This window comes from Nipponia nippon, unplaced genomic scaffold (assembly GCF_047370975.1).
Source record: "Nipponia nippon isolate SJK-2023a ecotype South Korea unplaced genomic scaffold, ASM4737097v1 scaffold_4, whole genome shotgun sequence".
Taxonomy (NCBI): domain Eukaryota; kingdom Metazoa; phylum Chordata; class Aves; order Pelecaniformes; family Threskiornithidae; genus Nipponia; species Nipponia nippon.
The window spans coordinates 61575899-61603831 of NW_028262358.1; the positions used below are offsets into that span (position 1 = coordinate 61575899).

The following is a 27933-nucleotide window of genomic DNA, read 5'->3' on the forward strand; positions in this document are numbered from 1 at the left end:
TTGATGTCGGTTGGACATCACTGAACGAAAAGTAAATGTGCAGGAAACCCAGTGATTAATATGCATATTTAAGGCCAAAAAATACTCATGTACTAAGTCAATGACAAAGCACAGCAGCTGCAGCCTTAATGGGAAAGCAGGTTTTGTTTTATATGGCCAGGTTTTACTAGCATCAGAATGAACAGAAGTTGTTTCGCAGAATACTGTCAGAATAGAAATCAAATACAAATATAGCTGCGTGAAACCTGGACATGTATTTTTAGGTGCACACACCCACACACGTATGCAGCCTGAATAGTTCATTCCCCTCCTCTGATACAATCAGGGATGCCTCCAGCAGGAACATGAGCCCAGGCATGCTCCTAACCCAATTTGCCTGTGCCACCCCTATTTTAACTACATACTATATCATGTAACAGCTTGAAAAGCTTTTTTTCGGTGACTTTTTCCTTCCTCCACATTCTCACAACGCTACTCAGTTTCTTTTAGCAACACAGTAATTACCACAGCATATCAAACCTTAAGTTCTGCAGCTTAGTGCTCAGTACCATATGCCCCCCAAAAAAGTGATGAAGACTGCAGTAATCAAGCTAGGGGAAGAGTCTCCTCAAAATATTAGTTCTCATTTAGTTTTCTCCCATAGGCTTAAGGCCCAAACCATGTCCTACAATCCCTTCAGCAAGATATCAACACGGAATCACTGCATTCACTTGCAATTACTTGATGGTACCTTATTTACATTTCTACCTCATAAACAGATCTTCGTACTTAAGAGGCAGCTATCCAGAGTGCTTTCCACAATTAACACAACACACAGTTTTTCAGCTTGAAGGTTATTCCAGCCAGCCACAATATCTGCTTCCAAAATTAAACCTGAACAGCTACAGCTGCCTGTTTAAAGAGCATTTACCAACCTCCAAATCACCCCTCATCTTTCTTGAGCCGTGGCCCTCGTTCCCCTGCAGCAGTATTTGCTTTACCTTTTGTAAGTCTGGATTGCCTTGTCATTTATATCCTTCCTGAACTTCTCTGTGGTAATATGCAAAGGCTGAAAAATCATGCTGTAAGCATATGGAGAAAGGTTTGTAAAATGCACGATTAGATGATTAGTCAGACTGCTGAAAACCTTATGCAGGAAGCAAGGATTTGAGGCTCCCTCCCTTGCAATGGGGTTTCAGAGGTGAAGCATTCAGTCCTAACATGGGAAACCCTTTTGCTTACTGCTACCGTATTGCATCCTCCCCTACAGAAGTCCTTCTGATATTTCTTGGGCACCAGAGGGCATATTTCTATTAACAGACTCAACAGCAAGTGAAGGATTCAGCACTCAGTCCTCTATTCATCCCCACCGGTGATGGCTGGTGCAGCACCCGAGCATTCCCGAAATGGATCCCGCAGGACACGCGACGCCGCAGGATGAGCATTTCCAATGTCAACAAAGTGAACAGGACTTCTCTTTTGCAAGGGGACACGTCACACCCCACACCCCCTTTCAGTATCACAGTCTTCAAAATTACTACATCACAGCTTTGTTTTAATTGACACTGAAAACCCGTTTTCACTGTGCCCTTTAATACTGAAGGTGACTAGAGTAAGTCTCTCTATAAGAAGCAGGTGTAAGAAACTAGGCAAGAGAAGAAGGGAAAGAAGAACCCACGCCGTTAGCTGTCTGGTATTTATTACTTTTAATACAGAGAAGTCACAACAAAATATTCTCTAACAACACACGCAAATGATATCATAACCAATTATTTTAATTTCATCAACATTCATTTGCTATGTACATATTCTTCCATCTGCAAAAGTGCAATCCAAGAATGTCTCAACAAGAAATCTTTATGGACAAGTATACTTTTGAGGGGTTTTCTCACCAGTGGCCTTACAACAACATGTTTGTCCTCGGTTACCTGGTACAGCAAAATGTTCACGGGGGAAAAAAAAAAAGAAAAAAGAAAAAAGAAAGAAACTGGGTTAGGTGCCTCCTTTGTAGTAATATTCCCTATTTTCCCAACTAAATTAATTATGAATACACTGCTCACTACTGGAGATGTTAATGCAAATAGACTATAAGATAGCCTATGGGCTCGCTATAGAACGCTGTAGTTTTAAATACTCCGCAGCATTAGACAGAACAGGAATTTCAGGCTCATCACCTCGGTAGATGTCAAATTACACATCAGCATGTAAAAGATGTCCATTGTGTTAGTTACAGTTATCAAAATTTACTTTTAAACATCCTACTGATGGATGAATTCATTTTTACACATCCAAAATATGAAGTCTATCTAAATGCAAGCCTCTCCTATGGAAAACAGAGTTAACTACTGGAAAGAAAAGCATTTGCACATGCAACTCCTATTACTATCACAAGGAGTATCGTGCACTTAAGAAGAGTAGAATGAATCTCCAAATCCAGAGGACTGTATTCTCGTTTACAAAACATATTTCAGGCACAATTTAATCTGACCACAGGCCAGATTTAAAAGAACACACGGCATCAGAAAAATGAAAGGTAACAAAGAGTTAACTTTAGCCAAACAAGCAAAGCAAGCAGCTCCCTAGCTAGGGAAATAATTTCCCTTTTGACACATTTAAAAGCTCACGACTACTTCCAGTGCTCGTCAAGATGGACAGCAAACCAACTGCGGTCTAGTTTAACCTCTGAAGTAGCCATTAGGTCCCAAAGAAGTTACCGCTGCCTTTGTACTTATGCAAAGCCCAGCTGAAACTCTCATGGCCCAAGGGTGGGCCCGAGTGCTTGACTGGAATCTGATGCATGTTACAAAAAATACCGCATTTGCAGTAACCCAAGACCAGTTTTCAGTACCAGCAAGAAGCAGGGAAAGTGTTCTCTACAAATTAGGGCAATTTACTTTGAAGCAAAAGTTCAGAGGAATATAGTTCAGCTGGTTTCCATCGAAGATCATTTTTACAGTGCTACATATGCTGCTAGCCTCCAGTTGAGAGATGTGTTTTGCAAGAATAGGCATTTCCTCAAGCAGTACATAAGACTCACTTAACAGCAGAATTAAAAGGAAAAGCTGATGGAGAACTAAATTGTTTTCTTGGATAGATTTGTATGTAACTCCTTGTCACTGTTAAGACTTTAAATATGCTTTCCCCATCCCATTTTCTCAGTCTGCTGCATTCTTGGTTTTGACTTGAATATACTGTATGACCTTTAATACACTTGTGTTTTTAAAGCTGGCCAAATTCCCTTTTTCCATGTCTACTCATTCTCCATTGTCATACATACATGTCTGGAGAGGCATCTAAGTACTTAAAGAACAGAATTGTAAGTTAAGCTACTCTAAGGAAAGCAAATGAACAAGTATTTAGAAGGACTCCAGATCCCACTTCTCCTCTACCACGTGCATTGTACAGTGACACCTCCCCTCGCCAAATGAATGAAGAAGTGGGTACGCAACACCATGTAGCCTGTGTGGGAATCAACACTCTAGACACATGGCATGAGTGACTGGCACTCAAGACCAAACACTACAGTTACAGATGTATCCTTTAATTTTTCTCATTACAAGAGCTTTGTCTTTGCTGTGTGATTTCTGTCAGCTGGAACAGCCTAGCCATTGCCTATCTGGTCTGGTTCTGCCAGGCAACTAACTCCAAACCTTGTTAGCCACCCTAACTCCACCAGGTTGCTCAACGCACCATCAAAGCTGAAGGGCCCATCCTCCCTGAGGAGTTAATTCAAATTACAACTTGATTGTTCTCCGTCTACACTGCACAGCTAACCAGGTTTTATCTGCTAGACACCTTCTTCCAGCCCAGGTATTCCTGGACCAGCTCCTGTTCCTATGGACAACAGTTACAGTGCTGCTCCCACTGCAACTGGGCTTGGTGTTAATTGGTTTGTGGTAGCCACCCCAGACCAGTGTTAGAAGTCCCCCAAAGTCCTTCCCATAATTCTCCTTAAAAAGGAAACAGGTTTTCCCAAAACTGTCACAAACAGGGAACAACTGTACAAAACCCCAAGGATGTGCTCCAGACCCAAAACCAAGGACAGGAGCGAGGACAGAAGGAAGGGAGCACCAGTGATGAAGGCTACCACAGCCTGCTAACATCATTGTTCAGACCAGCAGTGGATCGGCAGTGTAACTGCATGGGATAGACAGTCCAGATGTGAAAACCATTAACGTGAGCTGTCTGGCTTCTAAGGACATTACCACTCAAGTTAGCAGTAAGTGATCTGTGCCAACAGAAGCCCTCTGTGCAGCTCGAGTATTGCTAGAAGAGTGGCTAATGCTAAAAGGAGCTAATTCTGCAGCGAAGACAGCCAGGAAATAAAACGGTGAACTTGGCATTTTTATGCACAAACATGGATATTCAGTTCGAGTTTTATGTGCACATTAATTTCTTAACTTAGCAGAAAGCGTAATTCTCAGTCCAGCATATGAAACGCTGTTTTGGCTTCTGACTTTTTTGTTTTCTTTCCCAGGGTGGGAGAGTATCAGGGTCATTTTCAAGATCATGATTTCAACAGATACACTCCGATTCTGAAAAAAGATTCTAATTTTGGAAAACCAAACAACTTCAGAAGAAACAAAAAATAATCCCACCTTGTAAACAGAAACAAAACCCACACCTCTCGATTGGACAAACACTCCATAAATACACTATGAAGAAAAGAAAAAAAAACACCCTCCCCTAAATCTCAATTGGCTTGAGAAACCAAGCAAAAGATTAATGACCTATTTTAAAAATTTTATTTAAGAAAGGGAGAAATGGGAACCAAGAAACAACAACCGCAGAGTCTACAGGTTCAAGCCCTCTGATAAATTCACTGCCTAATGCGTAGTCTATTATGTACAGCACAGAGGCATGTAGAAAGTAAATACGCTAAGTTTGCTTTCTTAAAAAGTCTCCCAAGTTTTTAGATCCTGGACTCAACACAATTTTGAAAGACAAAGGTGCAGCAATTAATTGTTTTAAAAAGCTATGCCATGTTTCGTACTCAGTACCTCTCAGCTCTTATAGGTCTGGCGGCCCAGATGCCACTTCGTGGTCCTCCTTCCACACCAGTTACACCAGTCCGTGGTAGGCAGCAAAGCCTCAGCCCCAGCAGACACATACAAACACATCCCCATTCAGCTCAGCATGTTCCTTCCCTAAAATGCCTGTGGAGAAACACCTTTAAATAAAGCATTTTAAGATCTCCAGCTTGTTTTGGTATGAACAGATGACCCGGCGGGCACATGACAGTCCCGGTGGAAGCAGCACTATTGCTGTATGGTCCATCAGTGAGGGCAACGCACATCAAACGCACACGGCAGGAAGACGCTATGCCAAAAAAAAATAATTCATTTCAAGATTGCATTTTCTGGCATACATTTACATTCACTTGTCACAATACCTTAGTTTACCCCGTCTCGGGAAATCTGAAAGAAAGCCTGCTGAGGCGACTGGCAGCGCAGGGCCAGCTCCTGCGCCCGTGGGAACCAATGCAAAAGGCTGAATGAATTCAGCAGTAACAGGACGGTTTCTTTGCAAGGATTTCCCATTTCCACCAAGCTGGAGGGACAACCTACACAATTACCCACTTTCTAACCGGACGTACTTCTCTGTCCTGTATGTCTCCCCACGCCCTTCCTATAAACTGTATTACAATTATACAAAAAAAATAAAACCAAATCATTTTTAGCTGAACTTTACCCCACACTTGGGATATATTCAAAGGCCATTAAATTGGCTTGCCTCCAACCTTCACAGAGATCTTGTCAGGAGGATTCTGGTTTGAACAACATGTATATATACATATTAATATGTACACAGACAAAGAAGCTGCTCTTTCAGTTAGAAAAGAAATTAAATTTCATCACAGAATGAATCCTATAAAAAGATATGTAATAAAGTTGAAATACCCATAAAATAGCTATTACTAAAGCAAAGCTTTCGTCAATAAGCCTCCAAAACTTTAAATGAAGAAAATGGCTTCACGAAGTGGTAGTCTAGATTTCCACAGTGAGGACACTGCTGGACGTTGCTGTATTCAGAGAAATACTGCATGCCAATCCGTACATCTATTACTGGCTTCCCACAGTGCTTACAGTTCAGTCGAGCCTGTAAAAAAACAAAGAAACAAACAAAAAAAAAACCTTTTGAAATAACCAAACTCGCCTCCGCTTCTCGCTTCTGAAAAAGAAGGCATCACACGCAGCCCCTGCCCTCCCCGGCAGGAGAGGGGGCAAGCAATGGGATCTGCTGGTAAGGACATTCCTCACCCGGACTGGTAACTCGCAGGCATACGCAATGTTTTTCACATGAAATACCACAACCAAATTCTGGAGAGTAAGCTACCTCCCACTCTGACTGACAGGAGGTAGAGAATTTTGAAGTTTATACACACACACACACGAATGTTTTGTGTTGATTAATCTCTGAACCAATTCCTCAATCCCCAGCACAAGAAGTCCCATCTCAATAAATCATTAATGAAGCCCTGAAGCAAAGAGAGAAATTTTACATTTGTACTGTGCAATTCAACTGTTTAGGTTGATGTTTGAACATGATCTGTCTATGAAATATATCAGCATTTTAATCTTTTGGCTTAACAAATGTATAACTCAATCTACTTTATCAGCACGGCATGGTATTGCATCACTTTAGGTATCTATTTAAACATTTATAATACATATCAGGTTATACAAACTAAACATCACTTCAAGCACACAAACCATTCTACAAAATCCAACTGAGAAAGGCCCAACATTAACGGGCTGGATATGAGAAATAATTAAAGGTCAAGGGTGAGGACAGACAGAACTATTAATGTTCAGCAGTAACAGAAAAAAGTAAGTCTTCAGAAGAAATCTAGCTCAGAAACCCAGCCCATTTGATGCAAAGAAAGCAAAAGGCGGTGTGAAAGCTCAGCAGGCCATTTGAAATACTTGAGAGAAGCAGAAGAGATTGAGACCATAAAGGAGTTTAAGAGTAAAGGCGGCAAATGAGCAGCGAGGGCCTGAGCTCTATCATAGCGTAACCTCACAGCCCAACTGACACTAATGAAAGCTTCAGCTCTTCACTGAAAAGAACAAAAAATGATTTTCTATGGCAATCTTGATTTAAGGAATTTTCCTGGGATGAGGAGAGGAAGAAATTATTAAAAGTACTATTACTGTTGAGACAAGACTCAAAAAGAAACAAACCATCAGCTCCACAGCCATTTCCTCTGCCTGAAAACCAGAAATTCTAGAAATACAACCTAGTAGGGCATGGATTTGTATGATTTTCTTAACCCAAGTGTTGTTTTCCCTCTTGCTACTGTCCAGCACATCAGCTAGCTGCTAGTAACCTGACAGTGGCTGCAGTTCCTTATCCTACTTGCACATTTGTGATGTATAATTAAATATTTTGAAATAAGGTATGAAATTATTCAAAATAGAAATTAGCAAGGCAATTCGGAGTTAAATTATATACCACATTTAAATGTCATTCCTCTGTATGCACAGAATCATCTGTAACAATCACGGTGAAACAATAATACGTATTATCTGGCAATCACAGCCACTGCAGCTAATGATTTCATAGTCACTTCTATTACTTACCATGTACTGTCACACTGTCCATTAATCATATAATTAAGGCTCTTGTATAATGAGACCTTAATTCTTGTCTTGTACATTCAACAGAAGCAATTCAGATTTAAATTTGCTGGCTTTTACAGAGCTAGCAAGTCAACACCACTGTTTTATCTTTAAAAATCCCTATTTCTTAAAAAAAAGTTACAGTCTCAAAAGGCACTAAATTTGGAGGTACTATCTCTGTCTTTAGTTATAATTGCTACTAATGTCATTTTATCCAGTAGCAGTGACACCACATGTCTTTTGAGCAACACATTTTGGTAAATATGTTAAATTTAAAATTAAATGGCATTTTGCATATTGACAAAACTATATTTTAAATTGCTCTTAAGCACGCACAATGCCACGAAGTGATCCTGCTTTGAATGAATGCATCTTTGCAAGGCTCCTGTTCTCCCCCAGTAACACCGCCTGCGTGTCCAAAGGCAACAGGGCGCTCCTGAGCATCCCGAGCGGGCCACTGAGCCGTTCCCAGACAAACGCAGCCCAGTGCTTTTCCCACGCGCTACCTGCACAACAAAAGCGCGCTGCCCATCACATGGGCAATTCTCTTGGATGCTGACCACCCTGCTGCCTCAGGCACGTGTCTACTCTGGAGTAACCCCAGGCCTCGGATCTTTCGCACCCAAGGTATAGATTAGGTGAGCATTTAATGAAAACTAAGCTGCTTCAAGCTGTGGCGGAGTACCATCATCAGAGTCAGTCGCAGCAAAGATTAAGGAGAGCTAGGTAATCTCCAAGCACAAAGACTCTTTAGACCTTTCCATTCCCTTGGCTTTTTTGCTTAATCATCTTACGATAAAACACAATTGAAGCAACTAAAAGAAAATTGAATACATGAAGCATCTGCTAAAACTGTGCAATTGTTATTAAGATACTACTGGAATTACATCTGATGCCAAACATACTTGCTAGTGATCATCCTAAGCATCAGATGTAATTGTGAATGCATTTAAAGGGGCTTTACTTAAAAACATAAGTATTAACCACTGACCATTGCACAGGCTTTTGCCTAGCTATAGGCCTTTGTGCCTCACCCGTTAAGACAAAGGGACAGGGACTCAGCTTTCTTGTATTGCACTCACAGGTACAGGCTGGAAAAGAAGGACGGAAGAAGGGAGGGGAGAAGAGAAACACAAACCTTGGCTTTACTTATCATCAGTTGGAAATTCACCTTATGAGCCTTATTTACGTATGGTACTAACCTGACAACAGGGAGATGCTGCCAGAATATCGTAGGTGTACATAGTTCCCAGCTGATGCCAGCTTCCATCCCATCGGGACTTGCACTTAATGCAGATAATTTTGTGAACCCCTTCTAAGCAGTCTACACAAACAGCATAGAGGTGCATAAGCCTTCCTGTGGACAGGAAACACACTTCTTAAGGAGACTGGAACAGAAGATTCAAACAGACATTTCCTGCAATGTGTTCTCTGCTCTTTAGTGATACAAATCACACCTTCTTAAAATCTTTTTTTTTTTTTTAAAGGATGAATGATAAAGTAAAAAATGTTTCTCTATGGGAAATACGTAGGGCTTGACTGAAGCTATTTTCCATGGGTGCCAAACTCAGGAATTAGTCATCACCCTGCCCACCCTCCCCTCCTCCATTTGCTGGTAGACCTTAGCAAAATATTTTATAAAAGGAGTTGCTGAAGCTCCATGAACAGATGCCAGGTTAAGCTATATGATCCGATGCAGTGTTTCCAAAACGAGGATTGTGCCCTAGCTTCATCCCCACCTGACAGAAGAAGCGGAGAAGTGTTGAAGCTTATTAGCAAGCTGGGTACAGATTCATTTAACAACTTGCCAAAATCTTCCAGCAAAGAGGGAGCTAAGGACCTAATATTCCTCATGGAAAAAAGCAACAGCCAGAAGAGCAATTTTCTTTCATGTACTTTTTCCTGACCGTTCATTTACAGTAAGTATATTTAAAAACGTCATCTATTATTACACATACACAGACTTTAACATGCCATTCAGACCTACGAATCTATCGAGCTCTATCGTGACCTTAGGCTCTGTACGCACAATGACTTTCAACACCTGAGTTATACTGACTTCCATAAAAATCAAGCGGCTCAGACTTGAAAATGAAATATTTTCTCTACATAAATGTTACTAAACTCACCAATGCAAAATCCGAGATGCAAATTTCACACAAAACAAAAATTCCTACACAAATTACAGAGAGCTGACGTCTAGATTGTGCCTGATTTGTAGTGACTGAATCCATTTGTAGTTTAATAGTTGGCTATTAAAAGTGGGCTGACAGTACTAATTCTGTAATATACCATATTTTGCACTGCTATACAAGACAAAATTAAGAAGTAACTGCAGTTACAGATAAGCTACAAAACAGGATTGGATATAATATGTGTTTATTTTGGAATGCAGTTTGTGCTTTTTAGCATCCAAATACTGAACACATCACAACCTGTAATTTAAAGACGACACACATCTTGTACTCTTTCTAGATAAAAGGGAATAAAATATTATCAATTTCTGATTAGCCCATACCAGATACTTTAAAACTAATGGTTTGGTTTTTAACTTGTTTTGGTTTTTAAGCCAGCTATTTTAGGAAAATGAAAAGAACAAACCAGACTCTTCTTAAAATATATATACGAAATAAACCTGCTAGTATGAGCTGGTAAAAATTGAGTTATTCCACACTGGCATGTTCAGTTGTAGAAAATGCGATGTGATGAGACTGAAGTGCAAATACAATAAACTTTGTTCCTGAAGTGAACACTCGAGATTGGAGACTTTCAAATAATTTCACGTACAGAAGTTTTGTGTTGTGCAGGAAGATAAAATAATTTTCCTCATCTGAAGTTCTGCACTGTTCCCGCACATTAAAATACTGCATTCCCCCCCCCGCTTAATTTTCAGGATCCTTGTTATATAGGAAATGAGGCACCTGACATCTTAAACATGCCTGAAATAAAAGAAGTGATTTTCTGTACTGAAGGGAAAATAACACCCTGGTACAGCACCTTGCAAGCTTAATTTCATTTCAAAGAGTACTTCTGATAATAAACCATTTTACCCAGGACAAGGAGGTAAAAATTTTAACAATTCATTATTCATGGTATCTTGTTTAAGCAAGTTTTTCAGATGTACCGTCCAACGGGTAAGGAGCAATTAAGTAAAAAAAAAAGAATTTTGCAGAGTTTCATTCTTAGTGGTAAATGTTAACAAGTGATGAGTTTCACTGTTACTAAACCAGCTATTAGTACTGATAAAATCACAAGCACATTGTGCATGCCTCCCCATCAAAGAAATAAGTACTGTTATCTCACATACGTATACTCTGTTTATCCTGGAGCTTTTTTAGCTTGTATATTTGCCTATCACTTTTTCTCCTTGGAGTACATTAGGCAAGACAGCAACAATAATGTTAGTATGAACACAGTTTAGTGACTTAGCGCACAGTGATTTAAGGGAAGAAAACTAAAAATACAAAGTTTGTTGAGCAAAGGAATGTTACATAACACATATCATGACCATGCATGGGATATAACATATTTTATTGAAAGGAGAGAAGCTTAAATGTTAAGATACCTCTCATTAAAGCCTTCCCAACACACTTTCCAACATACAATTCTATGCTTTTGAACACCAAACCATGAATACTTTCTCTGACTTGTTTTAGCCATGTACCACCCTGATCACTTAGTTTGGGACACAGCTTTCAGGAAGAGCTGAAGCTCATCCTAGCCCACATCTGTTTCTTCCTCTAGGAAGAGGAAAGTAATACATGCCTTGGTCTCAACTCAGCTCAGAGCTGGGACGTTATCAAGATGCAGTCCAAACAGGTGGGAGTTTGGAAATAAGTCTCAATCCCCCACTACAGTCTTACTGCTTCAATCCACCATATTAAAAGCTTGCTTTTACTATGTCCAGCCTCTCCAGGCCAGTGTTAACATAGGCCAGACTATAGTCCTTTTCATATAAAAAAAAAAAAAATAGTTTCCTATAAAACAAAACTGATATTCTCTACTCTGAAAGCAGATGAGAGGCATCTCATCTCACCGGTGGTACAAATGTAACTTTCACCCATGCTGCAGCACAGCATGCTTAAATTTAAAAGGTTGTTTAAAAGGTTGATGTATATCTTGGAGTAAAGCTCACAACAGGTAAATCAGCACACACAGGCTGCAGAACAGAATGGCTGGAAAACCTTCCCATGGTGTACCTAGAAACCAGATGAGAAATCTCTTAGTTGTAAACCCAAACACAAGGCATGGATCTTTCTACACGGCCTTTGCTCCTTGTAATTCCTTCCTGTGTTTCAATCTGATCCATGTGATAATTTGGACGCAACGTCAAGCTTTACAAAACTGCTTAAAAATGCAGAATCGGGATGAAAATCTAAAATGAGAGGGGCAGGGCACAGAAGGCAGTTCCACTATTTAATGAAGCCTAGCATGACTGACAGACAACCTGTACCTTGAAGGTGACAGGGAACATCGTATTCAATCTCATCGTGTCTCGATGGGCTAAGGAACAGGGTCCCGTCCACCAGCGGAAACTGTTCAAACACTGGCAGCGCCCTGTGGCATAGCGCACAGTTTACAACGTTCCTGTGGCTGGCACTAAGAGCAGCAAGGATAAACTTCCGAAGGTCCTCCCCTTGGCCCACCTGGGCATCGTCTTCCATCCGCACATGGAAAGTATTCAATTTATGCCTGGGGATGTGGGTAAGCAGCTCAGATAGATCGAGCCTTCTCAAAAACTGCACAGGGGCATCGAAGTGTCCTGATCTATGTGCTTGCAAGCCAGCTGCCCCGTAATCAAAGTGCGCGTTCCTGAACATGCCCCCGCCAGCCATGTTCTTCTTATGGGGCTCCAGGTGAATGGCGTTCTTCAAAAACTCTCCTAAGTATCGCGAGGAACGAGGGCCGCTGAAATGCGTGGGGGCAAGAATAGAGTAGCCGGTGGGTGGGGACTGGCCGGGAGAGACACAAGGTGAACGAACGGCATAGCTGCCGCCCATGACGCCCTTCTCCTGGGAGTTCTGCCTGTCCATCGAGTGCCTCCGCTGGAGGTCGTGACTCAAGCCTTTCTGCGGCTTGTTGGCTGGCCTGCCCTTTTTGGCCTCTTCTGCCGACTCCGCCATCGGCCTTCCCGTGCTCTTCTCCAACACTGATTTCTTCTTCTTATCATCCTGCATTCGCTTCACCTGGTACCAGTCAGTGTCCTTCTTTAAATGACCCTGCCCACACCGACAGGAGCAAAAGCGAAAAGCCAGGTCATATCCCTTCTTTGTCCACATGTTTTGGCGACACTGCTTTTCGTTCCAGCTCCTGGCTCTGCCAATGCAATTGAACTGGACGAGAATGCTGCTTTCCCACTCGTAGAAGCACTGAAGGTGCATCCAGGTGCTGTACGGGCAATGCTCGTTGTTGCATATAACCTTCTGGTAGTCATCCTTCTCCAGGTCCACTGGCCTTCCAAAGCTACAGATCAGTGGAGTAGCACAAGGGGCTTCTGTGGAAGATAAAACAGATACATTAATAACTTAATGGCCCACTTACTGCAATACTTCTTTAAACGCCACGCCAAATACGCATGTGAGCTCTTATTCATGAACTGTATTACCCAAGGGCCCACAAGCACTAGCTTTGGGTCAGGGCAAAAAGCAGTCTTTGCCAAAGAGAGTTAAGTATGTGAAAGGAGATACGGAAATGAAGGAATAAGGAAACAAAGTGACATTACGGTTTGTTTAATATTCAAAGCCAAAGCACCTCAGAAGCACTAGCCCTCCTCAAGCGTTTGAGGATACCATTGCAAAGCCTTTAAGAAGTAAGGAGAAAGCTTTGTGGATATTTCTGGAGGGATGCTTTGAAGCCCGAGAGGCAACATGGGGAGAACACACAGAGATGCTTGTTTGAAAAACAAGGAGGCAATACAGCCTGGCTTTGCGATCACAGGGAGAGGCAGGAATTGATCTTTTCTTTGGGACTGAGCAAGAGACAACAGCTAGGGAGAGAAGGAGGAAGCAGAGGACTTTGAAAAGCAAGATTAACAGCTTATGCTCCGAGTGCAGAAAGGAGGGCCTTCATTACATTGCTCAGGCAAATACAGACTATACCACCATCACTGACCTACTGGATCGCTAAATTTCACAAACCAAGTAGTTCTGCAACACAGACAGGTTAAAAAAACAAATGCCATGTGGTCTTTTTATCAGCGAAGTAGCAGCCTTTGCTATATCCTGAGCAAAGAACAGTTTATTTCAATTCTCTCCCTGCAACAATATCAGCTTCTACACAAAAATGTTCTACAAAAAATGTTCATTTATGGACCAGTGACATTTTTCCCTCCCTCACCGAAGTACCACGGACTACAAACTACTCCCGTTTCTGGCTGCTCAGTTGCAGCTGGGAGGCACAGAAAGGACAGGAAATTTTCAGTTCAAGTTTCTACTGGATCTTAAGAGTTTCTAATTATGAAGTTTTTAGATGCTTAGTCAAGTATTACAAATATTTCTCTTCTGTATTTCTGACTTCCCACTTCCTCCACTTCACCAAAAAGTACTGCTCCAACAGGGCTGCCAGGCTGTCTTTTAACCTCTGCATTGCTGCATTCAAATACTAGCAGGCTTCTTCAGGGTCTTCCATGGTCAGGTGCTGTCTCACACCATGCAAAACAGAGCAAACGGCTCCCTGCAGTTCCCCAGTCTCAGCCAGAGCTCCAAGACTTGCAAAAGAGGTACACCGAGCCTCGTGGAGAGAGGCTGCCGTGATGCAGGATTTTTTTCTGTAGGACTTCAAATTTCTATCTGATAAGCCAGGAAAAAACCACCACTCGGTTTCACTGCTTTTAATCCCATTCTTGTCACTACTAACACAAATAATACAACACAATTTGCAGTGGGGTGATAGGTTTTACGCCACTACATTCACTTTTACTCACACTTTCAGTAATAGACACACTACCCATCATCATCTGTCCTACAGCAGCAACACACAAACCAGATGCTTTACAACAACAGATCTTTGCCATACTTGTGGTTTTGCACCTTCCCAACAAGTTGTTGTTAAAAGGCTATGAACAAACAAACAAACAAAATCTTCAAGGTTACCTTCAGTAAATTCAAGATTACAGTGGCTCTTAAGACTTATTTACCCAGAAGACACCGCCACAAAGAGTACAAGAGAATTTTCCCGAGCCGTTCCCCAGAAGATGCCTCATCCTTCACCTCATTTGTCTGCCTCTGTTTCTAATGCCAGAAGCAGCACAGTTGCAAGGAGAATTTTCTGCAATACCTTTCCTTCAAGGACTATACTGTAAACTGCAACCAAGGCACATTGCCGAAAATGCTCTCTTAAAGAAGAAAAAAAAAAAAAAAAAAAAAAAGACTATTTCATTTCAAAATATGGACTCATTCAGTCATTAAAGACAAATTACTGAATTGGAGAGAAGAGAGGTAAGAGAGGCATTCCCTCAGGACTCTTTGGAAGTTCCTTCTATACATGTGACATATTCTTACTAGTTGTCTCAGGTCCCTGAAAAGCCCATTAAGAACATGCAGGTTTTGAGATGTCTTTGAGAAGCATTAATTTTATTGGCTAATGACTAATTTTTCTCCATGTTTTTTACTGTATGATTGAGTATAACATGGCTAGCCAAGAGCAAAAGTGAATGATAACTTATCTGCTCTGAAATAAAATCTGCCAGTTTACCAGAGAGTTCTCCCACCCATTCTCCCAGACTTTGATTCAAGTCACACTATGCCACACGAAGCATCTCTGCAAAGTTTTATTTCGTTGCCAGTCATTCTTTCATTACATTTAGGGTCTGAAAGCATAGTTTGCAATTACAGCATCCTTTAGAAATCCATCTCAGAGAAGCCAGTTACACTGAAACCGTTAAAGGCAAATCATCAGCAGTCAGATGTGCAGCGAGATACCGGAGGTACCAACATGCACAGTTCTCACTTACGCATCTCCTGTATTCATCTATTTCGGTACATATTCCTTGCCACCGCTGCCAGGAGGCAGGAAGAAAGAACATGCCAAAAATCCACTTATGCTCCCCCCTGTGTTTCGGAGCGTAAATGTTCTAACAGTCACAGGTATAATTATAGCTGACAGCCGAGACAGTTACTATACAGACAAGTCTAGAGATCTCCACTTTAGAATAAAGACTTTACACTTGTTCATCCATACTGGCATAGTTAACTGACTGAAAAAGAAAAGTGTTTCCTTGATTAGCCTTTGAACATGTTCTTGGCTTTGGATGCAAAAACATATGATCTCTAGCCCCCTGAGAAGTTTACAGCCTCGTCATTATGTGGACAAAAAATGAAATTTATAAATAAGTGGCTGAAATACAGAAAAAAACCACCACAGCCTGTGTATTCCACAGAACATGTCCACAATAATTTGATTACAATCATGTACTGGGTGTCTAGAGGCTACTGTAGGTAGTGGTGGTGTGCGTGGGCTTGGTGCGCGTGGGAAAGGTGACTTTCAACAGACTTTTTTCCCCTTTTCCCTAGTTGGTGAATGGAAGGACTGTGGCATGGGATCTTCTCCAGCTTCTCCTCGAGAACTTACAGATGCCAGATTACCTGAGTAACTTCCCACACAGCATAACTATGAGAAAGAAAAAGCTTCAAGTTTTGGACAGCGATGTCTTTTTCAACATTTAGATTAACTAGATGACTACAAAATTTTCAGATGCTCCCTCATCTACTCAGCGTGAACTGGCTGGTCACACAATCACCACAGCAAAAGCAGGCCGAGGGCAGCTGGAAGAAAGCAATGGAGGGAACAAGAGCCTTCCCCCCCATACAAAAGACTCCACTGAATTGCTAAATGATGGCACTGAGATCGCTTTGGAAAACATTGCTAAGAGGAGAAGCTGGTCCCTACTCACCTCTTCTGGGAACGCACCTGACATTTCACTACTGCCATGGTAGTAGTGCAGGAAATACTACAGGAACTAGAAAACAGGTCTCTGCCATGTTGCCAGGCTCCACAGCAAGGTTAATGCCGTGCCAGTCAAAGCACCTGCTTTCACTGATACAGGTCTGTTGTTATGAAGTCTGCTGATTTGGAGAAGGCCTTGATAAAACCGCTGCAGTATTTCCACAAGAGAAACTGAAGAGCCCAGCATGGCTAATGAAAGTTGTCTCAGTAGCAAGTTCTACCACTTCTGTAGTATCCCCCTATTTAAGAAAGCAGAAAACTCCACTACCTGAAAAGCTTACAGAAACCTCAAGCCAACATTTGGTGCTGCCTAATATTTCAAATTCCAGCAGGTCTATCTGTACAAAACAGACTGTGCAGACTGAACATCCCTTGCAGACTTCCCTCCATTTATGTCTCCTGCCAAACATAATCATGCCACATGTTCCTACATAAAGAATAAATGAGAAACAGAAAACAAAGCAATTTTTTGTGCAACTTTCCTAGTTCACAGCAACAGATATGCCTTAGGAGCAAAAGAGAGAGCATTCAGATCACTTAGTATGGGAGCCACATGAGCAAATGTGAAGAGCTCTTCCCATTAATTCACACCCTTGAAAGTGCTCTGGGTTATTTAATCATCATTTTATAAACGAGACAAAGCACTTATTATAGAATTACAAAACTTTAAAAATTCTTGTTATCAAGCCCTTCTATTTCCCATTAATTAGAAATGCATTTTGAGATTGTTCTTCAAAAAGTCAGAGCTAGAATCATTGTCTTAATATTTTATGATAACAGTACAATGATTACTGTCAAGAGAGACAATGAAGGGGAGTAAATAGAAATTCACATGGCCAAACTGCCCATCCACACCTGCAGCCCCAAGCTGGTTTGTCATCTAAATATAATTTGCTTCCAAGTAGCTAATAGCTCAACAGATTTCTTGTTTCCAAAGTTATGAAATTGAACTTCAGGAAAAATGAAAGATTAGCAGGTATCAGAGCAGCATCCATTCTCCCAGCAGACCCTTCTGACAGAATGCCTAAATGACCATAAAAGTACCTTCTATTTTACCTCTCAGTTTCAAGATGATTTTCACAGCCTAAGAGAACAAGACAGCGTGCAGTTTTGTGTAGCAGAACGGCTTCGACATTTAGACATAAGCGCATGGTTGTAACAGACGGGCTGCCAAGCTGCAACTGCAATTGCACGCTCCTTCTTTCGAGAAGTTATGTTCCCACATAAAAAAAACAAATGTTTTCTCATATTCCACTGTAGTGATTTTGATCAGTAATTCTGAAAACAGGTGCAAGAGGCAGCACGTAAATGTCCTCTAAAACAGAAATAACATACAATAGTCCAAACAAACATACATTTGAGCAAAGATAGCTCATTGTTTAAACAAGGTTATGTTTTACGTTTGACAGAACCACCATAAAATTAACTTTTCTTTCAAAAACAAGAACATGAAGACTGCAAGGAAGCTGGTTTGGGTGTTTGGCTTTTTCCTCAGTTTTTCCATTCAGGTTTATAAACATCAATAAAAGCCAGGAATAGAAACAGACAGTTGAGATAAATCTCCTTCAACAAAAACCACACATTAACCGGTTTCTACATTTTAATAAAGAAGAAAGAGGGTAGAGGAAGACCACCCTTCCCGTTTTATGACTCAAATGAAGGCAGCAGAACAACGGCTGCCTGAGGAACTTCCCTCTGGTGAAGTAAATGGAGGAGAATGTTGTTTACTTCTGTTTACACACCCATCATAAAACCAAAGATGCACCCAGCAAGCCAAATGCAATAACTCCACGGCTTCAGTTTCGTGACTGCTCTCATTTGTTCCAAGTCCTCAATGCAGATGCCTAAAGCAAAATTCGCTCTTCCCTCTCCACGTTCCCACATTATCCATTGTGTTAAGCTCCAGTTTTTTTCAGTCAGTGGACAGAAACAGATAATTATTTCCTGTACTCGTCAGCGTAGGTTTCATCTCGCCGCACAGACTTGCAGTCGCTGGTAAAGCTCAAGGGAGGTGTTAAACATGTGAGGCTGGGGGCAGAAGAGAGAGAAGCGCGGCAGCTGTTGGAAGAGGCAGCCCTACTGCCATCTTAAAACAACTGTCAGGTGACAGTAGGTTGTTATGGATCTGGAAAAAGAAATTATCAAAAAAAAAAAAAAAAGGTAAGGTCTTGGCACTGGATCGGCTGCAAGACACTTACTATGGCTTGCTTTTCCTCTACCGTTACTCTAGCATCTCATCATCTATGCCAAGGACACTTTACTTGCCAGTACATTACTTAGGCCAGAAGGATACCTGTGGGACACACACTTTGCAAATCACGTACTTTAACCTCTACCACCGCTTTCCCATGAACAGTGCTCCCTTCACAACCCTACACAGCTAGGAACTGTTCACTCTGCCAGCTTGAACCACAGCTGAGTCATTTCTGTGGAGGGCTACTCCCTACCAACCATCTGCATGCATCTTCTGAATTTCCTCTGCCATCAGCATAGCTTTATTTTAATTGAAGTCATACAACATTATCGTGCTAATACTGTAATGCAGCTGTAGAAAATAACCACCACAACAAACAACAAAACAGACTGAACACAAAACTTGTATTAATTGTCTGATATGTTTGCTTTGGTGAACCTTGGAATACAATCTAATATTCAAAAGATTACCAAGATGTGACAAAACAGTATTGCCATATGCATCACTGGTTAAACAGTACAAATAATACGGCAATACAGAAATGATCAGTCACCTTCCTAAGTGCCTGAATGCAGCAGGAAGAATGCAACGGGAAAAAATGTTTCAGAAGTGGATCCAAAAGGCAGCCTTGGATCTTCGGTGCAGCCACGACAACAAATAACAGCCGACAAACAGTAAGAGAAGTCTTTCAAAACAGCTCGGTTCATGGCTTATATTGATAACACTCACCAATGATGACTGATGTCTCTCCAACACTTCTTAAGCAATCTTTGTAGACTGACCAAGATGAAAGTTTCTAGACATTCTCTGGGAGGGAGGGGAAAAAAATAAGACAGCAGTACCTGGGTAAGCCACCTAAAACACTGGCTTTCTTCTGCATCACAAGACTCCCTCTTACATTCTTGGGAAGAGAAGCCAACATCAGCAGTCCATCTTCAGTGAGCAATGGCCAGAGAGCTCAGGCTGGCCTGACAGCCAGCGCAGACCCAGCTGAATCACCCTTGGAGAGCCACTGAATCCAGACAACCCCTCATCTCAATGGGAGTCTGACTGATAGCTTTCCATGTGTAAGCACCTACACATTGACACTTCTGTGCCAATCTGGAGCTCAATCCTACCCCCAAGGACCAAGTAGCTGCAGTCAATATTTACGCTCAGAAGGGACTTAAAGAGAACAAAGCCGTAAGCAGCCTGGCTCTGCTTGGCACACTTACCCCATGGGTGAGATGTCACTAATTCTATTAGGTGAGTAGTCACATTAAGTGATCACCTTCTCCTATAAAAGATTTCAGGTAATTTGGAGATACTAAATCCTGGTTCACCTGGAAATTCAGGGACTCTTGGAGGGCTCAGTAGGTGCTAGAACTATCTCCATGCACTTCACTTACGCTGACTTCATGCTTGGCCTCTAAGGGAGTCTCTTCACAAAAAAAAAAAAAAAGAGAAAGAGAGAGAGAGAAAGGCCTAGCAACTACACAGCAGTGGGAAGATGCCATGGCAATCATGAAGGCTTAACTCATACCTGCCACGTTAACACCTTCTAACTTACAGCACAGTCGGAGCTAGTGCCTGTTTATGAAATCAGCAATTAGCACGTGATACAAAGTCAGTTATCTGCGGCTCTTACTCGGCTCTTACTCAAGCACCCACTCCCAGCTCAGCCATCACCTCACCAAAGTAAGTCAGAAAGTCAAGAGCAAAACTGTACAACCTAAGGAGGACAGGCATTTACATGTGCACAGCAGTTTTGCAGTTTGCTTGCACAGCCATCTGTGCTCCAAGCTGGACCAACTGCCTACGCCGCTGAAACCCATCATGAGAATTCGCACGGTCTGGTAGAAGTCACCATAATCTGTACCGTTATCATCTAGCCAACCTAGCCAACTTCTTTCCATTTAATACCTGTCGTCCAAACACAGAGAACAACTCTGTGGGTGGATTTTTCTGGTGACTATCATGGTGAAGGCAGAGATTAGTGACTACCTCAAGACTGGTGGGCATTAACGTGTTTTGAACCTTGGCTGTTGCTTTGTCCGCACATGAATCATCCTCACAGAAAAGCATTTCCACCATTAAATTCTCTCACTGTAGCCTTCTAATAGCTTTTAATACCTTGAAGTGTTACAGGAAACTAACCCCAGTGCCTCAAGAAACAGACATCCTCGTAACTAAAGCAGACTGGAATGCACCCGCCCTAGCAAGTTTTCAGTGGCAAAATCCAAGTCATGCTGGGAATAGAGAGATAACCACGGCAAGCGGTAGATGCCCAAGCACAGATGTAAACACCGCAGGCCGGACTTGCCCAGGTTCAGAGCCAGCTAGCCACCAGACCCAGTCCAAAAGCACAAGAAGGGAAGAGAAAAAGGAGAAAAGGTTGAATCAAGTGGTATCAGCACCTCTTTTAGTTTCAAGGCTAGGGATGTTTGTGTCATTGGTCTATCCTTCCCAAGTTTCAATATGACAGACAGTATTTTTATTTCCCATGCTAAAGGCTAAAGAAGCTGGTAGAAACTCAGTGGGAAACGGGAGACGCAGTCACCCTAGCTGCAGTACCTAGCACCTCTGCAAGATAGCAGCTCCTGAGTGTGGAGCTGTTGGTTCCAACAGATGTCTCCTTCATGATGCTGTGCTGGCTCCCAGCCCTGCCCGCGTGCCATCTTTGGCATCTGTGCAGTACCCAGAGACCTCGACTGTACACTGCTTCCAAAATGGGTATCGGTAGCACGGAAGCGGAGACGGGGAGCGCCAGGCACACTCAACAGCTAGGCTCTGATTGAAGCTACCTCCTCTCCCAGCAGGAATTCAAGACAGGAACAGCAGCAATATCCCTCTCAAGCCCTGGAAGGAGGACTGATAGGCTCTACCATTGCAGGAGAGACAAAGAGATAAAGGTTAAAGTGAATGCTCTCAAGATAAATGTCACTGAAGTCTACTGGGAAATGCCAGTGCTCTAGTCAAGATCCCACAAGCTTTCAAAACAGAATTACCCACTCCAGTGACTACATTACTGCTCCAAGAGGCCTCTCTGAAATTATCTGAATTTCTGTCAAAACTGTTTAAAGAAAGCCCATGCCCTACTAATGCTGTTGTAATTTAGACACCTTGAAGATTAGCTGGAGTATTCTACCCTGAGCTGGATGCAAGGTTTACCTCTATTTTTCTCCCTGACATATGCTGCAGGAAGAAAAGCAGAGAAGGATGGACATCTGCCAGTCACCATGGTACTTTAATATCAAAGGATGTCTCAATATGCAAGGCTGTAAGCGAGGCTGAAGAAAACTTACAAATGTCTCCAAGGACTAGAAATCGTTTTGTCACTACTTGTTAGATCACTGGGAGGAAGATACGAGATGAGTACGGACAAAGTAAAGCAATCAATTCAAAACCTGTATTTCCTCATATGAAACCTAACAAACATCAAGCCTAACCCTCACTCATGCAAGCGCTACACTTGAGCAAATGACTAATCACATGAACACAGAATGCCATCAGGGCACTGATAACCATTTTGATAGCAAATAACTGTTAAAAAAAATTAAATGGGTGTGTACTTGCTTGCATGAAAGGATAGGGTTTATTTTATTCAGTAATACCATAGACATGATTCCATTTGCAAAGATTTGTAGAACATGAATTGCATTTGCTATAAAAGCATGTAATTGCACAGTTTTAAAAAATCCTAAAACGAACATGAAAATCCTTTCGAACCTGATTTGCATTGATAGAGACAGTGATATTTGCATTCAATTGATTTCTGCAGTTAGAAGAACTCAATGGAATTATGAAGCAAAATGGTTTTCCTTTCGAAAATTAACAGGTATTAAATTTTGTAGTCACTGCAACAGAATAGAAACTTAATTTTCCAGGTGGTCTCACTGATATCAACAGGGCTTCCTCAAGCTAAGTAATAAGAAGGCGCCAATACTGAACATCGCTAGAGTGCCAAACTGGAACTGGATGTTATATGCAGCAGGGAACATTTGACAGCAAATATTAATCCATTAAACACTACAGCAATTCATGCTCTAAAAATACATTTTTAAATTAAATATTGCACTGACAAATTTTCTGGCCCTCTTTAACTATCCCACCTCCAGGACATAATCTTTTTTTTTCTGTAAATCTTAACTGTTGGCCAGTCACGGCTTTCAATATGTTAGTCACTCTTGCGCTAACTGATTTTCTTCTTCGTACACTTGTCCTACACTAGCATTTTTATTTGAAAGTAAATCAAAGTCTTAAAAACTTGTGAAACGCGGGTGAAGAGTGTGCAAAAGCACAGCCGGCTGTTTTAAACCCAGGTAACCACAGGCAAGTTCAGAGCCCGGCCAGCGCGGTGGGCACTGCTCACACAACCCCTCGGCTGCTGCGGCAGGAGCTCCAGCCCTGGGAAACCACGCTCCAGCGAGACCTACAGCAACCACCTCCACCAGCTCCCCTACAGACATTTTTTTACCTGAAAGACTCTCATGCCCTGTAGACACCTGACCTCTGGCAACTCCACCTGACAACCCACCAACTCGCCAGCTCTGCCGCTTGGGGCTCACCTATGCCAGAGGGGAAAAAGCATCGGCTTAAACCAGGATACCAATATACCATAAGACGGTGTTTTAGAGACAGCTATGCCACATTTTTTTAGTTTAATTTAGCTGGCTATAATGAACCCCAGGTTAAAGAAGAAAAGCACAGATAAGGAGAGCCAGCTTCTCCTTTTCTCTCATCTTCTCACAGCACCAATGCTGGAGAGACTAGAGTGACACGGACAAGGGGATGAAGCAGCAAGATGCTAAGATAGCAACCATCAAGAGGAGGAAGAGGACTTGGGTCTACCGGACAACGAGACCAAGCATGGAAACGAGGCAAAGAAAATGGATGGAAGAAAGAATTTCAGGGTCAGAAACAACCATATGTGGAGACCAGAGCGAGGAGTTTATAGGATAAAGGGATAAAACGGCTGGAGCTGACAGGGTAAAAGTGTGCACGCTCAGCAAGGCAGAAACAGAGAAGGAATTTGCTAGTCAGAGCCCTCAGATCTGAAGTAAACCCTGTGGATTTTCCTCTGCTGTTGCTCAGGACAAAGTGTCCACAAACTGTCTTGCCCCCTCACACTCGTTCATGTCTGCAGATGAAGGTAACCAGCTATTGCCATTGGGAACGCTGGCAATCCACAAGGCTGGAGTCAGCGGGGTGAGTGCACAATCCCGTGGAGCTGCTGGTATAATTTTACATGGTGACAGCTCAGATTTTCCAGTTTGGTTAAGAGAAGTAACCCAGAAAATTAGCTGGAAAACTAAAAATTGACTAGGAATATCATTCAACCACCCTGAAGACAGGGAATCTAAGAAATGAGGCTTTCTGTGACACCACATTTCAGTTTCCCTGTGTACTGCGACACTGTTAAATTAGCCTGTCCCCCCCGCCCCGTGACCTGTGCCTCATTCAATGCAGAAAATGGATGCGCTTTGGTCAGGAAAGATTAATTTATCATATACGGAATTCCTGCTTGGTCTGATGGAAGAGATAGGAAAGGAAGGCACAGCTACAGAACGTGAATCCACCTTGCAGGCATCATCCCAATACCTGCTGAAAAGTTACAGTGCAAGATGGAGAAAAGCCATCACATCTGGCCAGCGGTTATGCTCTCCGCCTTCCCAATTCCCACGTGGGAGTCTAGAACCCTTCGATCACATGGGTTTGAGCTCTGAACATGCACATGTTAAAACACCACCCAAAAGAGCATAAACAGACGCCCTCTTGGGACAGGGGAAAATCAGCCTACGTTTCTCAATCATGACGCCAAAAATTGACTGACACTTTGAGGGAAAATTGTGCGGGGATTGAAGCTGAATTTGTCAAAATGTAAAAGGGAACATCTTTCCACCGTAAAGGGGTGCTATAATGACAGTTCCGTATTACATGGTCAGAGCTGCATAGAGAAGCCCAGAGGAAATTAAAAATTCTGTTTCATTATGGCACGCGGATGGAGGCAGAAACAATACATGGACCACATAATGAACTGTGAAGACTTCAAAAAAAATTATCTCAACCACTACCCCTTCCTTGAATGAAGCAGGGTCCTGATGGGACTGCATAATTAGACTGTCATACTGAAATCATGATGCAAAGCCAAGGTTTGCACAGACGGTCTTAATTTTGCAATTATTAAATCTGCTGCTTTCATCTTTGCATACTTCTGCCTTGTCATATTAATGAAAGAAAACAGGTTATGTTATTATGATCGTCTACCGCTTTTTCGGGGTAAAGGTAGAGTAGAAGAGCGACAATACCAGACACACGCAAATTACTCTACAACAACACACGGTGACGATGCAGGAGCGAAGAGCGAGCCCAGGGACGAGGGACCCAGCAGACCGGCGAGCGCGGGCAGCACGAGTCACAGCATGCAGCTACACAGTCCAAAAGCAGCACAGCGAAGACCTTCCCTGCACCCAGCACGCTTAATCCGCAACCCAGATAATCTCCCATGAATAACCGAGAGTTGACCGTGTACAGCAGAACTCTATTAACCTCACAACTCACTGCAGCCGGCTGCGTCCTCCATGAACTGCTTAGTGATCAAGTAACTGTAAGTGCACGGCCTCTTACAAACGTCTTGAGTCTAGTAACGGGATACTTGCCTCCAAGGCCCTGGCTATACTACATAGCTTCATTTCAGATTTATTGTTTTTGAAGACTTGGGGGAATCCATTATCATCATCTAATCTTTTCCTTGCACACCAGAGCCGGATTCCCAGCTCCGTGGCATGACAGGAGCAGTTTCTCCTTTCATCTCCTGAACCAAAACTGTTGAAAGCATTGGACTTATCAGTGAGAATACAATTTAGGAAACTTCCAGCTCAGAATTATCTGATGGGCAGTAGCCAACGTAAAATAAAGCTAACAACCACATCTACTCCTCTAGCCTTTGTGATTATCTGAAATGAAAGATATGACTAGACGCAACGATCCTGTCGAGGCAAAGATCAGGCGTGCTGACCAGGCACTCACAGCAAATGCCAAAGCCAATGTTGCACCTCTGTCGTGAGGGGGAAAAAAAAAAAAGGGGTGAGGGGGGGATTTGACAAAAGAGTCGAGGATGCTTCTGACCACTGAAGTCATATGGAAGCAGGGAGAGAGAGTAAAGGAGCATCTCAGGTTAGCTCTCGGACAGGCAGCCTCAACTTGCGAGCAAGCTGGCCGGCACAGAGGAAGGATGCCTAAGGTACCTGGGACACACAGTCTTACGGCTGACGGAGACTGACAGCCCGTCCAGCTGGCGCGCTGTACCACTACCAGGGCTCGCTGCCATCACCTTCAGCGGCACCTGCGCAAGGAACAACACGTCGTTATCCCCACGCGAAACAGCCGCGTCGGAACGGCGCCCCTGCTCTCACTCCTCCTGGAGCGAAAAAATTTGGAAACGCTGTTTCCCTCACTTCAGAAACTACAAGCCAACAGTGTTGTGTACCAGCCCCCACCTGCAAAGCAAAAGCAGCTGTCGCTCACGTTAGATCACCGGACCGAAGTCATGAGAGAAATGCTCTAGAAATTCTCTAAATCTTGCTAATCTTTATTTCCCCCCCCCTTGTTCAGTCACTTAGAACAAATAGTCAAAAAAAAAAAAAAGAAGGAAATACTAAGCATTCTCTATGACTCTCTGGAGTAAGTAATACTCTTACAAAAGCAGTCTGGCAGAGACCTTGTGAGCCAAAGTGATTCGCAATTAATTGCTAATATTTCTAAGGAAAAGTTTCCATTAAATAACACACGGGAATCAGACATCTTGAAAACTGAAGTAAGATTTTTGGAACTACCTTTGGCTAACAGCAGCCAGGCAAAACTACCGCCACAAAGTATAAAACCAGCCGTAGCCACCCTCCCACTTTTTCCAAAGCATGGAGAGTAAAAAGCTTAAAGTCCAACTTGGTAGGGGAAAAAAAGTCAAGAGTAGAGAGTCTGTGCCACAGTTTGTAAATTTAGCGGTGGACCTAAGATGCGGGGGTTTTTTGGCTTGGCAAAAGGTGTAATAAAATCCTAGCCTACCTTTAGTTTTAGCCCGAAATACCATTTTGCAGCAAGACTGTCTCCAGACACGGATAGCAACGCAAGTTTCTGCAAGAAAACACCTTACCGAAATTGCTCTGAACGAAAAACCAGCCCACCAACCACAGGCAGCATAAAATGGTTGATGAAAAGTGAGCGCGTTACCCGGACAAACCCAACGGCTGCGAAGCGACAAATAAAACGGACCGAAAAGCAGGACTCCATTTTAATCGCGCTGAAATAAAGTCGGGATTTTTCAACTCGGCGCTGAAGGAGCCGAGGCGCGGCCGGAGCCGGCGGCGCTGCCCCGCCCGCCGCCGCCGCCGGGGATGCGCTCTGCCCCGCGGCCGCGCTCCGGGGCGCCCGGCCCCCCCCCCGCCCCCCCGCCCCGCCCCGCCCGCGGCCAGGGCGGCCGGGCCCCCACCGCCCGCGCCGCCCCCAGCACCGCCGCCGCCGAGGCCGCCGCCCTCCGGCGGGGCGGCGGGCGGGGACAGCCCGGCCAGCGGCCCCCCGCCCCGCCGCGCCTTTCGGGGAGACGCCGGCGGCAGCGGCGGCCGCGCAGGGCCCCGGGCGGCGCCCGCCCCCCGCCCCCCCCGGCCCCGCCGCCGCTGCCGCCGTCGCCCCCGGGCGGGCGCCCGCACACCCCCTCTCGCCGGGCGCTCCCCCGCCCCGCCGGGCCGGGCCCCCCCGCGCCGCCCACCCGCCCCCCAGCCGCCGCCTGCGCCGCCGCGGGGCGCGGGAGGCCGCGGGGCCCGGCCCGGCCCGGCCCGGCCCGGCGCCCGCCGCTCACCGCTCTTGACGTCTCCGGGCGCCCCGCCGCCCGCGGCCGCCGCGCCGCCCGCTCCGCCGCCCGCCCCGCCGCCGCCGCCCGCCGCCGCCGCTCCGGCTCCGCCGCCGCCCGCGGCGCCGCCGCCCGCCGCCGCCGCGGCTCCACCGCCCGCCGCCGCCCCGTTCTCCTGCTCGTCGCCGCTGCTGTTGGCGCGCTTGTTCTTCTTGCCCTTGCCGCCCTTCTGGTTCGGCATCGCGGGCTCGGCCGCCGCCGCGGCGGGGCGGGCGGGCGGCGGCGGCTGCGGAAGGCGCCGCCGCCGCTACCTCCGGCTCATGGCGGGGCCGCGGCGGCCGCGCTGCGCTGCGCCGCGCCCGCGGTGGGCG

General features: G+C 43.9%; 1 protein-coding gene across 3 annotated transcripts; it reads right to left on the reverse strand.

Moving 5' to 3' along the window:
- Positions 1-1661: 1661 nt before the first annotated feature.
- HECA (HECA ribonucleoprotein granule regulator) lies at positions 1662-27933 on the reverse strand. 3 transcript variants are annotated; one of them, XR_015708741.1, is made up of 5 exons: positions 27572-27933; positions 12055-13095; positions 8804-8958; positions 4980-6078; positions 1662-1907 (listed from the first exon to the last, which is right to left on the reverse strand). XR_015708741.1 is itself a non-coding variant. In XM_087776556.1 (4 exons), exons 1-4 carry the CDS (start codon positions 27801-27803, stop codon positions 5914-5916), a joined length of 1593 nt encoding a protein of 530 aa, XP_087632682.1. In that variant the 5' UTR covers positions 27804-27933; the 3' UTR covers positions 1662-5913. The 3 variants fall into 3 exon arrangements, 2 of the variants coding, with proteins under 2 accessions (XP_087632682.1, XP_087632683.1); XM_087776556.1 differs by having other exon boundaries at positions 1662-6078; XM_087776557.1 differs by lacking the exon at positions 27572-27933 and adding an exon at positions 26782-26836 and having other exon boundaries at positions 1662-6078.

Coding starts and splice junctions, on each gene's coding strand:
- HECA (XM_087776556.1), bottom strand. CDS start 27,803: ATGCCGAACCAGAAGGGCGGCAAGGGCAAGAAGAACAAGCGCGCCAAC. Junction 13,096..27,571: donor GCCCGGAGACGTCAAGAGCG/GTGAGCGGCGGG, acceptor TATCTTCCACAG/AAGCCCCTTGTGCTACTCCA. Junction 6,079..8,803: donor CAGCATCTCCCTGTTGTCAG/GTTAGTACCATA, acceptor GTTTTTTTACAG/GCTCGACTGAACTGTAAGCA.